This window comes from Taeniopygia guttata, chromosome 2 (genome assembly GCF_048771995.1).
Source record: "Taeniopygia guttata chromosome 2, bTaeGut7.mat, whole genome shotgun sequence".
Lineage (NCBI taxonomy): Eukaryota > Metazoa > Chordata > Aves > Passeriformes > Estrildidae > Taeniopygia > Taeniopygia guttata.
The window spans coordinates 11,197,460-11,210,644 of record NC_133026.1 but is presented as its reverse complement, the minus strand read 5'-3'; the positions used below and the strand labels follow the sequence as shown (position 1 = coordinate 11,210,644).

Sequence of the window (13,185 nt, the reverse complement as noted above, 5' to 3'; positions counted from 1 at the left end):
CTGTTGAAACAGGGCACTTCACTGGGTGGAGAAGCCAACTCCTTCCATGGTGGGGAACAAGAGGAATAAGCACAGCACATTTAAGGAATTTTACTGACCTTGTAGCTGGACTGTATAAAAAAATGACTGCCTTTCACAGCTTCTTGAGGCCAAGTGGAAACCTTTCACCTGCATGACTTCAGCTGTCTCCATGCCTTCTCCAGTCCTGAAATCGGCCTAGGAGGGAGCTATACCACCAGTATAGATCTGTCATTGCTAATGTTGCCTTGCTGATACTTTCTTAGAACTGTGCCTAGAAATGAAAAGCAGTTCATGAATCTATTAGCACTGAATAATAGTTTCTGAGAATTGGTGGCTTTTCATGTTGGCTTGGTAGCATGACTTCTCTAGGGACTGGCGATGCCGGTCTGTCTTCTTAACATGTTAGATTTCAGTAATTTTGAGAGTAGGTTAACAAAATATTATCAGAAATATAGCCTTCAGAAAATGTAATGAGCTGAGCTTGAAGCCACTCCTAAAAATGAATTAATGCCCCAGGATGCTCATTTTCCTTTTAATTGGATCTGGCTTCCTTTTTAGATCCATAATGGAGAGAACACAGATTGGTACTGAAATACAGAAGACACTTTTCTAAAGCTGGCTTCTAAACTAAGAGACTTAAATACCAGAGCGATCAGAACTTTGATGTACAGTTGAACATGAAGTTGTGTTTTGCTGCAGCAGTTACTACTTCACATACAACTACACTAACAGATGTGTCAGCTGTGGCCAGAACAACAGAAATCAGAAGGAAAAGGGGAGGAAGGTTAAAGGCTGAAGGTGAAAATAAAAAATACTGATTGCCTCTCTGTTTTCCTGCAGACAAGTTTTTATCCCTGAAATAGACAGAAGCACTTTAAAGAGATGTTTACTTAAGCTATGTAGCAGTTTGGGTGATGTGTATATTGTAAAAAACTCGGCCAGTAACCTGTAAAAACTAGGCAAGTAAGAACCTACTTTCATGCAGAGCTTCCTGAACTATATCTGACATTCAAGCAATGCAGGTCTGGATTCTCAGGCTCCCTTACTTTAGGGAGGGCAGTTTCCCCCTGAGCCACATAGCTGAAAGTGAGGGTACGTAGGGTCTTCTTACCATATGTGACCTGCTTCGTGGAGCACAGAGGGTCCAAGGGGTGACATCATCTTGGCACACCTGAGTTATCCATATCCTGGTTTAAATGAGCACCTTTAGAGACTTTTATGGAAGTGGTTTTGTTTATTTTATTTGAAAATCTGTAACGTGTAGCTCTGACTTATCCAAAAATTACAGAGGCCTATATACCAGCCAAACACAGAGGGTTTCTAATAGCTGGGAGGGTTGCAGTGGAAGTGGTTAGCAGCAGGAGCCAGGTAACCTACATTCCAACAAGAGGAAGTTTTAGATTTAAAGGAGTTCTGATAAACAAGGGTTTGCTGTACTGCTTCAGCCAACTGCAAATGCAGTAGACACTAATGATGACATTCATTATTTAACATAATTTTTCTTAATATTCTTCCATTTTCCAGTCACCACCTAGGTTTCCAGATACATGTTTTTAAATGTGAAAATACGTAAGGACAATAGAGCATAGAAACAGCAGGTCTCTCGTAACTTAAAGCAGTATCGTATCTGTTGTGTACCCTGGCTTTTTGTAACGAACATGTAATGCTTTGTAGTCAAGCTTTTCAGAGGATTGCTGTTGTCATCTTTCCTCTCTGTAAAAGCCCCTCTGCTCCCGACACTTTAATTGCACAGTTGCCTAAATGAGGCACTGCAGAGTGTTAATGTGTGAGTCTGAGCGACAACACGCTCCTCTTTTCACAGAGCTTTTGCCCTTGATCGTCAATGTAACAGAGCACGTACCTTAAAAATAACTGGAGATTCAAGGGGAATCGCTACACTTATCCTCTCCTCTTGCATAAGGTTTGTTGACACAGGGATCCTTCAACAGTAACTCATATTCTTTCACTGGGAATAATAAGCATCGCAATTAATGAACTAGTAAATAACTGAGTGGTTGGGGAGGACAGCAGAGGCATTTCTGTATATGTGGAAGCGGAGTGTTCAGTGTCCACATGGTCTAAAGCAGACAGGAAAAAAAAAAAAAAAAAGGCTTGAAATCCTCCCTGCAGCCTTCCTTCTTGCGAGCTGCCCCTCTGGCTTCTCCAAGACGAGGAGGCAGGATGTTTTTATTCCCTACGGGGCCATTCTCCCTGGCTTTCTCCCGGGAGCCGGGCACAGCCGGCAGCCCCGGGGGAGCGGAGTTTGGGGGCGAGGGCTGGCGGAGCTGATGTCAGCGCCGGGCGGCGGGAGCGATTGGGCTGCGGGAGACTTTGCAGCAGCAAATCCGCCCCCCTCGCCCCCCCCCACCCCCGCACCATCGGCTTCAAAGCGGCCGGAGCCCGGCAACTCGCAGAGGTGCAAAAAGTGGGCGCGGGGCGGCAGAGCCGCGGCGGCGGCCCCGGGCATCGCCCCGGCCGGGCCCGGCACGTCGGGGCGGAGGCGCGACCCCTGCGCGGCGGCGGCGCCAGCGGAGCCCGGGCACAGCCCCGCCACAGCCCCGCCGGCCCGACCCACCGCCCTATAAAAGCCGCCTCCAGAACGAGGAGAAACTCCGCGGGAGGAGAACACGTCGGCTCCGCGGTGCTGCTGGCTGAGGTGCCGGCATGACATCCGTCCTGGGCAGCGGCAGGGCGTCGGGAGGGCCGAGCGGGCAGCTGAGATGCAAGTCCAAGAGAAGAAGGAGGAGGAGATCAAAGAGGAAAGGTAAGAGAGGTGTAATTTTCTTGTTGTTTTCTTTCCCCGCCTGTGTCCGCCTGCCATCTGCACAGCATCGGCTGCTCGCAGCTCTATTGTCAGCGCCCGGCGCCCGCCGGCACCAGCCCATCGCTGCCCCGACGGCCGGGGCGGGCCGGGCGGTGCCTTCGCCGGGAGCGGCCCCGCGGCCGGGCGCAGCTCGCTGCCGTCCCTGCCTTGTGCCGGCCCGAGGCTGAGGGAGCTCGGCAGGCCCCGTCCGGGGCAGCGCAGCGCGGCGGAGCCGTCCCGGGGCTCCGGCAGCCCCGGCCTGCCCCGGCCGGGCGCGGCGCCTCCGCCTCCCGCCGCGGCCCGGCCCGCCCGAGCCCGCGGGCAGCGGTGCCGCTCCGCCCTCAGGTGCCGCTGCCCGGGCGGAGCGCGGCGCGGAGCCCCCGGGGCCGTCGCGCCCTCCGAACTACGGCTTCCCTCCTTTTTCTAGACCGGGTCCGCTAAGTTTTTCTGTCTCGGTGCTGTTCCCCGTCCGTAAGCGAGCCCTGGTTAGGAAGGCGCTAATTGCCGTGAGCAGGAAAAGTGAAGCTACAGGATGTCATTGCCAACAGGGAATATGCCCTAGATAACAGCTCTTCTCAAGGCTGTCTTGCTTTCTCCTGTAGAGGGGATGACACGCTACCGCCTGTTTTGATGTTTTGCCTGAAAAAGACGAAGTTAACCGGCTGTGAGCACTTTAAAGTAAAATAAAGTGATACGAGGAGCAGAGTGCCAGAGATGCCCAGCTGCAAGGCATTCAGCTGCAGAGATGCGAAGTCCGAGTGTTTGTCCAAGCAGTAAATATAATCTAACGTGTAATGATGATCTCTGTGTGGTACTCACACAAGTTTTACTCAGCTAGCACTCGAGCTCATGCTCTGGATACGCTGCTTCTCCTTAAGATTCTAGAAAACCTAATCTTTAGGTGCCGTTAGCTAAGTGTCTCTTAATTATTGATTATGTTAAAGTCAGTAAGTGCGATATTTGATAACTTTTTAGAAAGGTGTCAAAGCAGCTTTTCTGTAGTAGCAAATGCTAAATGCAAGTTTCTGTCATTTGATTGTCATTTGTGACTATTTTTACTTTCCTCTGTTAACTCTTTCTATTCAAAATCACAATAACAAACAGTGACCTGCACACAAGTAGAAACAACAAGACATTTAGCTATATCAGGACTTCAAGTAGGTGTGCAACCTCAACTTGTTACTCTGGGTTTTTAGCAGGTTATAACACCTGGTGAGAAAGGCTGCCTTTTACTTGGCATTACAGAATAAATTTTAAAACTCTCTGAAAGGAGTGCCTGCGTACTCGGTACTGTTTAAATTTCTCTGTAATCAAGCTGTGCTCTGGAGACTTTTTTATGCTGATTTGTTGTAGAAAAACTGTTTTTCCACAGAATTGCAAACTTAGCCTAGCTTTAGTGACCTGTACTTGGCCAGGAGAAAAGAGTGAACCATTAATCTATGCAGTGGAGAAAATGTACTTTAATTTTGTTTTTAAGACCAGACAAAAGTTAGGGTCTTTCAATAAGACTTTTCTGATGTATTCTTTTTTTGCTTTGTTTTGCCAGAACAAGGTGGAAGTTAAATGTCTTAAAATAAACAGACATGGAAACTTGCTCAACAGCAACGTGGTAGCTGACAGCTATTTGCAGAATGCATAGCTAGAGGTGAATCACATTCTAGAAAGTGCTTAACTGGCCAACATCAATAGGATGTGCACTTGAAGTGTTACTTTTTATGTTTCTAAATGTGCTATTTGTAACCACTTTTCAAATAATGTAGTTGGTTAGTATACTAATTACAGATTTGTGTCTGTATGATTTTGTTTTTCCTTTATTTGTAGTCACAGTATACATTCAAAAAAACACACATTCCTATAAAATCTTGCTGGCCAAAAAATTCCTGTAATTTAATGCATGTCCTGTCCAAAATCCTGTTTGGATTTTACTATTATGGTATTTTATTTAGCGAGCATCTTTTTTTCTTTTATTTTTATAGTATCTAATAGGGAGGTGTTGCTTCACAAACAGACTATTCACGAAACTAGTCAAGGAAATGTTTATTAGGCTTTTGAATTACTATTTTTTTAAATGAGAATTATTATGGGCTCCACTATTTTGCAGGTTTGATCTGTTTAATAGATTTTGAGAAAATCTTTGCAGAGAGTTAGACCAAAGACACTTGTTCTTAACAATTTACCAGTACGTACCTTGTTATTTATAGCAGGAATGCTGTTAGTAGCTACTTTAAAGTGTGTAACTACACACGTATGTTTACACATCCATACACTCAAATACCTATGAACACAAGTAGACAAAAAAATTCACTATAGTCTTAAATTTAATTTGAGTGTTAGACAAAGTAAGGAAATGAATTTATCTGTCACATCCCCAGTCCTTAAGGAAATTGACTCAACTTATTTATGCAACTTACTATATTTTATTCCAAGCTGCATATGAACAGTGCTTAAAAGCAGGTTGAGACGTTGCCTACTAGAATATCTAGGAATGTACAGCAGCAGAAACAATTATTATTCTCTACCTAACAGTGTTGCTTATCTCTTCTGTTTTACTTTCCATGTTTTCTGTCATCTTTTTGCTCTGGTCAGTGTGAATTACAAATTTGTGTGTATGGGTATAGCACTTCATTTCTTTTACACCTGGATGCTCTGTTTTAGGCATTCCTGGGGGCAGAAAACAAGTTCAAGCAAGGAAAGTAAACAGCATTCTCTGAATAGCTGAATTTCCTTGTGCATTTGGCCTAAAAAAAGGATAAAAAACACATGCAGTAAGAGTCAGAGAATATCCATATATGCAAATCAAGCACTGAAAAGTGTAGGACACTGAAAATTATTCTTGTGTACAATATCATCATCCAGTACTTTGCGTGCATCTTATTTTTGTGTTTATGAAATCCAGCAACCCTTTCGTAAGAAGATCCTGCCTTAACAATAAATGTCTATGCAATGAATATCACATTGCAAACCTAGACTTAGAGTGATTTTATTCACTTTTACACTCTGTGCAGAATGTGTGTTAAAAAGTTCAAATGTGGATACTTAGACCTATTTGTTAAATTAGTATAGGTAGAAATATTTTCATTGTCATTTAAAACAGTATGATAACTCCCAGTGGGAAGTAAATATCTTAATTTTACAGAGATCTAATGAAAAATAAATATGGATGCTTGACAGATTATCTGCATACTAATTTCATGTGGCAGCAGTAATTGATATTTTATATCTCTCTCTGTTTGCTTGGTTTTGAGTTATTGGTTTGGTTTTTTTTTTTAATTGTGTGTATAAAATGACCAGGAGAGAAAATTGTGCCTATTGATTTAGAGAAATACTTTTTAAATTTTTAAGGTTTTATAGGCGGTTACTGTGTTTGCAGGTTCTTGTGTTTTCTCAGGCCTCTGGAATGTGGCAGAGTACTGGCAGAACTCAGCACAGCTTGTGCCCATTTCATAGCCTGTGGTATAGATTTTGAAGAAGGCTTGTTTTCCCAGATAAGTCATTACAAGTAGACCAAACAAAAGCAGAGTTGCCATTTACTGATAATACTAAAAAGGCCATGCTTCAGCAGCCTCCAGCAACTTCCTACTAATCAACACAGAGAAAGTAAGTATGAAATAGGGGATTGGATAGATAAACCTTCTTAGTTATTTTCCAGTGTAAGACAACAATTAAGACACTTTATTTGCAATGCCATTTATAGGGCTACTAAGTGAAGTTAATTACCAGAAGCAGGAGGGCATCAGGTATCCCTGATGTGGTAGAATGCCGTGGCCAGAGTCGCTGCTGATACAATGGGGCATGAAATAAAAGTTGACAAAATAAACTAAATAAGGGCAGCAAGTGGGTGAGAGAGCTGAAATTATTGTGAAATGAAATTCCATGAAAAATTAATGAAATAGAAAGATTGTGCTGAAGATGAAGGGAGGAAACCAGCTTGGTTCTTCATCATCCTGCAATGCCAAAGTAATAAATGAGCGTATTTCATCTTGGCGAGGTTCAGGGACGCAACTCCTTCCCCACAAAAGGATTGTGTTGTGCTTCACGATGTGTTCCGCTTATCTCGTGCCCTGACAGCTCGAGAGGAAGGGAATGGATTTGGTGATAAAATTAAATTGATTAAACCTTTATCCATCATCTAATTTGGTAGCTTTCTTTTTTCTTTTCTTTTTTACTATTACCTCCAATTTCTAGTGATCCGTGTAATGGCAGCAATTTGAGATAGCATCAAGGACATTAGCTACGATGACTGAACTTAAATTTAGAATAAAAATATGGGATTCATGAGTCCATATCTAAATAGCAGACGATTAGGTTATAGCAGAGTTGTAACTTCCTAGCAACAGCATGTAATTGTGAGGACAATAGAATGGTGTATTTTACTTTCAAAGAGAACAGCATGTAATTGTGAGGACAATAGAATGGCGTATTTTACTTTCAAAGAGAACAAAATACTTCAACTTTATCTCAAGGTATTAATTATGTAAGTAGAAAAAGCACTGGTATGAATATTGACCACATCTTACATGGGCAATACCTTTCTGAGCACAGATATTGTCAGATGTTTTGCTTTCCTCAGTGGCAGTACACAGGCATATAATGGCAAGGAATCCTGCTGTTGGAAATCACTTCATATTGCTTAAAATTTAGTAGGTTCTCCTTGGTGACTTGCGTAGGAAAATTCTCCCATAAGGTGAGATCTTTGCTTACAAGTTCCAGTTTAAGTGGTATTAATGGAGTTTTGAAAAATACTTAAAGGCAGCCCTTTCTGAAGGGATACCCTAAAATGGAAAATGCTGCACTAAAAATGAAAGGTTAGATGAAATTGCCTTGTGAAATACCAAGTTACTAAAGGTCTGTGCAAACTGTATTCTTAGGTTCCTTTAATGTCTTATAGGTTAGCTAGTCTCAAAAAAGCAAACATGAGTATATCTGTCTGATCTCTGTTAATTGTACTACTTTTGAATTACTGCTGGCCAATATTGTATAGGTTTTGCAAGTAATAATGAACGTGAATTGATCCCTGTGTTTTCAGCTAACTATCTCTACAACCTTTCAGGCAGTTTACCGTTTTTTCCGTGTAAGCGATTAGTTATCCAGACAAAAAAGGCTGATATGCATCGGTAGATAGATCATTCTCAAGGCATCTGTGATGAACTTGACATCTGCTGTGTAAACCAGCTTGTTTTGCCTGCAAATTATGTAAGTTGCAGTACTAAAACGAAGCGCTTACCTTTCTGCTCTGGCTGACCTTTGTTCCCTGCTATATGAATTTGAAACGAAGCAGCCAACCCGGAGGAGTTTTAACAGCATATTGTGATATATAACATATTAAAAAGACTGCTTTGTTAACTGGCGGAAGCAGCTTGTCAACCTATACTAATAGGCAACCCTCCCTGAGTCATAAAATAGCCAAATTTAATGCCTTAACAGAAAGCATTAAATGGATGGAGTTATTGTCATTCAGTCAGTCTCAAATTTCTTGCTTCTTACAGCAGATTTGAAATACGGGGATGTATTTTTGGACCCTGAATTAACAATACACACTCTGGACTAAGGGCTGGACATTGCCATGGTGGTTTAATGAAAATCTCTGCTAAGCAAAGCGTGATAACAAGGGAAGCACGGAGCAGGGCACAGTGCATAAAGAGCAGGACGGCTATTATTGAAGATATTACCGTGACATTAATGAATGAAAGGTGTATTTTCACTGAGTATATTCTCTTTTGTTCTGGCTATTCCAGCTCCCAAATGTGTACTAGAAATAGTGAGGATTCAGAGACATATGGCAAAAGGCATTAGAGATGTGTAAAATTTCGGTAGAAGAAAATTAATAAGATTTATATTGTTTACTTTGGCAATAAACACAATAAAAGATACAGTAAAATCATATTAAAGAAGAACGATTATAAAGAAGGTAAACAGGGTACTCTAATTTATTCGTGTTTTTTTGATTTACTGAGACAGAGGCCTTAAAGGAAGGAAAATTTCAGCATGTTTAATAGGAGTGGAAGGACTTTTTCTGTTGAGACTGCACGTAGCTGGCCTGGGAATTTTGTTCATTCAAGATGTGGAAAAACAAAACATTTGTAGGGAGTTTGAGGCATTTGATTAGCTCAGCTGAGACTCACACTACTAAGTTTGATGCTCAATTCAGTGACTGTAGGCTTTGGCTTTGGGTAGGATACATTAAGAAGGATTTCATTTTTTAAAGTGAGATACGAATCCTCTTTTTCAGGAAATTATCTGACTCCTGACTTGCTTGGATTAGGTGGAAAGGTGATTTGTAGGCAGTTTAATCGCTGCTGCTCACTGTGAGGCTTTTTACACTCTGCCGTTTCCCGGCGGAGGCCGTGGCATGGCAGCGGTTCAGGAGGCGCCTCTGCTTGGCTTCGCGGCGGTGGCGATGCGCGTCCCTCTGCCCTGTGCTCCCAAAAACAGCAGCACAGCTGGGAGGAAGGCAGGCACATTTCCCTGGAATTTTCCTGACAGCTTTTTAAGTTGCCTTCCTCTCTGTTCCCACTCAACGCCCTTTGTGGTATATGTAAAAATAGAACAAAATTGAGACTGATTCCTAGTCTCTTACTTTGATTCTCTACTGAGGTTCGGATGATTACAATAAAAATTAATTCACTCCACCCATTTCTTATTCTCTTGGAAAAGAGAAACAAAAGGGTAGAATAAAAGGGGATGAAAACAAATTTAACAAACACAAGATGATTTGTTAAGCAGAAAAACTCCACAGGTACTGGAATGACTGCTAGTGCATCGTCATCAGATGAATATTGTGTCATAGGGGATTACCCCTCCAAGCTAATCTGTGTTTTTGAAAGTGTTTCTGCTGGGTTTGGATTTGGGCTCAATGCTAAACCAACTACTGTGTCTGACTTTGGATCTGTGCCACTTGTGAGTGCTGTTTCTGAAACCTGCACTATGTACTAGTGGCATTTTTTGTGCGAGTCTGGAATGAGGAACGAGCAATAAGTGGATCTCGGCAAAATACCTCGTGCTAAAGTGTGACTTTTTCTCCCCCAGTTTTTGTTCCTTGCAAGAGGAATGGTGCTCAGAATTATTAATAAAATCACCTTTCTCCAAATGCTAATGAAACATCAGTGTGAAGAGTTAAAGATGCTGGGAAGTGTGGAAAGAAAGAAGTAGATTTTGACTATATTTTAGCTCCATCTTCTTAGGTATTTACACACAACTGATTTTATGCAATTGTTTGCTTCTTGCCACTTCTCAGAGACTGTGAAATGGCTATTTATTCCTTCAGTAGTGGGATTTAACAAATGTAAAATGACTACTTTCAAGCCAACTGTAATAATGTGTTACCTTTGTATAAGGCCTAATTCTGGTGCCCCTACTCTGAGTAGAAATTGAAACTTTTCAGTATCAGTCAGGGTTGCAGAACTGTGTTTCTACATACATTTGTGTCTGTGCCTTAGTATATAGGTACATATATACATTTTTGTGTGAAATATAGTTGTCTAGCTGTATGAAGTGAATGACTGTAATAAACTCCAGGTTATATGAGACAAAGGGTTTTAAAGCCTTTAGAGTTCAAATTATATGAATAAGTTCTATATTGCATTGAAGTATTTTGTTTAGTGATATAAAAATAAAATACTCTTATATCATTTGTGTTTATTCACATTCATCCATCCAGACTGTATGAGGTTATAATTTTTAAAATGTATGTATAAAAATTCTCATAGTATTTGTGTGTGATCTTTCTCTATGCAATAACAGTCATCCTACAGACAAATCACAAAGGCACAACTGGACAAGGATTGTGGATTTTTTTGTTTATTTTTAGAGTGAGAAATAAAGAAATGAAAGACACTTCTTATAAGCCAGACTTTTTAAAACATTTGTACGTTCCATTTGTGTAGGTATGGTTTTTGAGTAGCTTAGTAATTCAGCATGATGAAGTCAGGTGTATATACAGGAATCCATAATACTCATGTCAGGAAACCCCAAACCTTTACCAAAGAGGTGGATTTTTTCTAAAGTTTGTGTGCTGATCTTTCTCCAGCTGAATCCTACAGAAGGGCTAACACAGCAGAAGCCAACTTTGAGCTTGTGCTCTATATTGCATCCATGCCAGCAGCCCTGCTGCAAACCACCAGACAAAATGCCCAGGGCTTCTTGAACAAAACTTACCTAAAATTAACTTTCATTAGCTGATTTCCAGGCTGTAATTTCCCTTCTTCTTGTCAATTCTGAATTGCTATTTACATGTCCGTATAAATGGTGATTTTGGGAGGCAGGCTGCAGTGGTCGGCAGTGCCTCATTGTTGAGCAGTGCAGTAATTAAAGTGGCGCTCAGCTCTTGCTGCTTGTGGATTTAGGTGTTTAAAATAAACAGTACAAAAAGGGAATGTTCTTTAATACTACTGACAGCAGGTTTCTTCCACTTGCAACTGCTTCAGAGATTATTGATTGACCTGTGTTTATCATTTATTTATGCTAAAGCATCTGATGCGTGTCTGTTGTAAAATCTGTTGTTTCTAAAATCAAGATACTTGTTTGCAATTCATGTTTATAATGATCAGTTTTTACAGTTGTGTAACAGAGAATTGCTGTACCCACAAAGAGGACTTTTTGTGCCGTTAACTGGAATCCATAAGCAGAAGACATTTGATGCTGTGATTTTTTTGGTGGTTTTTTTAATGTTTCACTGTGCAAATCCTTTAGATTTCCTGCACAAGAAGAGGGAATACACAAAAGTGTTCAAGGATAAATGTGAATAATTTTGGTTCTGCCACAACAAGTGAAAAGCTAGTTTCTCTAGGTTAACTTGTACCCTCTTATATTCTTTTAAAAGAAGACTTCATCTCTGCATTCATTTTGTTAAAAAAAAAAAAAATTTTGAAATATTTTCATGGTAGAGCACGAAGTGTAAACTGCAAGGTAAAAGTGGGCAGTAAGTTGTTAACAGGACCAGTTACCAGGAGATGGTTATTAGGTGTCAAAAAAAAATGGTAATTTTAAAATATATACAGTTTTTGACTAGTCAGAAATGAAATAATCCTTTGCAGTTAGAAGTCTGGTTTGTAACAGAAGTAGTTTAACAGAACACTGCTTTATAGATTGTTTAATCCAGGCACATTTTTAAGCCTATGATACATTCTGCTTAAATGTGGTAAGAAGCCATAGACAAAGATGTTTTGTCAGATTTTCCTAAAGGCTAGCACTGAATTCCTTATTAAATTTGTGCTTTAATGATGTAAGGCACACTGGACTATTTTTTCCTGACAAGGATAAGATCATCCTTCTCTTCAGCTAGTTCTCATCCCAACTCATCCCAAACAGCAAGGATTCATATTGCCCAGAGTTAATAAAATTGCATCAATGTAATCATGCTATGTACACTCTCAAACTACTTCTGGAAAGTTATTAACTCTCACAGGCGGACAGGCCGTATTCACCCATTTTACGGGAGGGAAATTGAGTCACAGCAGTTAATCTGCTGCAGAATTAATTAACAAAAAGTAGAAATGCAGGAAGTCTGCTCCGCTTCCAAGTGTCCAAGGAACCTGGCTCCGGTTTGTAGCAGTCCTTGCCGTGGCTGTGTCACAGCTGTAGCTGGATCTGTCCCTGCTGGGATGTGTCACTGCCAGGATCTGTCCCTGCTGGGACGTGTCACCGCCGGGATCTGTCCCTGCCAGGATCTGTGTCTGTCTCTGCCCTGTGGCACGGCGGTCCCCAGGAGCTGCCCATCCCAAGGTGAGCTGTGTGCCAGGCTGCACGCCGGCCGGGCACCGGGAATGCCAGGCAGGAGCCGGCAATCCCTGCCTGAGCAGGGCATGGCAAAGCAGTTCCACCTGCTGCTCTTGGAGAGAAGAGGGCTGCGTGTTTGCCCATCTGCTTTGTATTTAACAAAGGCGTGGGATCTGGTTCTTCTGTGCTGTTAAATCACATTTGCTCTTCAGCTTCTGTTTCTCCCGCAATGGTTTGTTTTAGGTGCTGAGGGTGAGGTTTCTAGGTAGCAAAGTTTAAAAGCACGTTTAAAAGGCAACTCTTTCTTCAGTATTATGCAGCACATTGTGAACAAGTCTGCAGAATAACCACAATAACTCCATTTTTGTAATATACATTACTTCCTTCAGATGCTGCAAGAATTTGGTTGTGGAATTCACTGAAACTGTAACGGATTACTTTTTTTAAATGAGGTTTATCCTTTTAGATTAATCACTTAATTTCACAAGGATTAAATACTAATTTCTAAATTCCATCACTTTCATTTCCATTAAAATCATAGTCCCTACATTTGTACCTTGACTGTAGTTCATAAATTTCATTTATGCAGAAGCTCTTCAGAAGACCGGAAGACTATTCCACTTTAGCTAAAACCACTCTAAATTCAC

At 41.3% G+C, this 13,185-nt stretch overlaps 1 protein-coding gene across 3 annotated transcripts in view; it reads left to right on the top strand.

Annotated features, from left to right (window-relative positions):
- Window positions 1-2,215: 2,215 nt before the first annotated feature.
- Window positions 2,216-13,185, top strand: part of ADARB2 (adenosine deaminase RNA specific B2 (inactive)) — a 303,538-nt gene continuing 292,568 nt past the window's right edge. Inside the window, exon 1 of one of the 3 annotated variants that reach the window (XM_072925331.1) lies at window positions 2,216-2,785. In XM_072925331.1, the coding sequence (XP_072781432.1) occupies window positions 2,686-2,785 (100 nt within the window). In that variant the 5' untranslated portion in view covers window positions 2,216-2,685. The remainder of the gene's footprint in view (window positions 2,786-13,185) is intronic. The other 2 variants (XM_030264306.4, XM_072925332.1) reach the window with 2 other exon arrangements.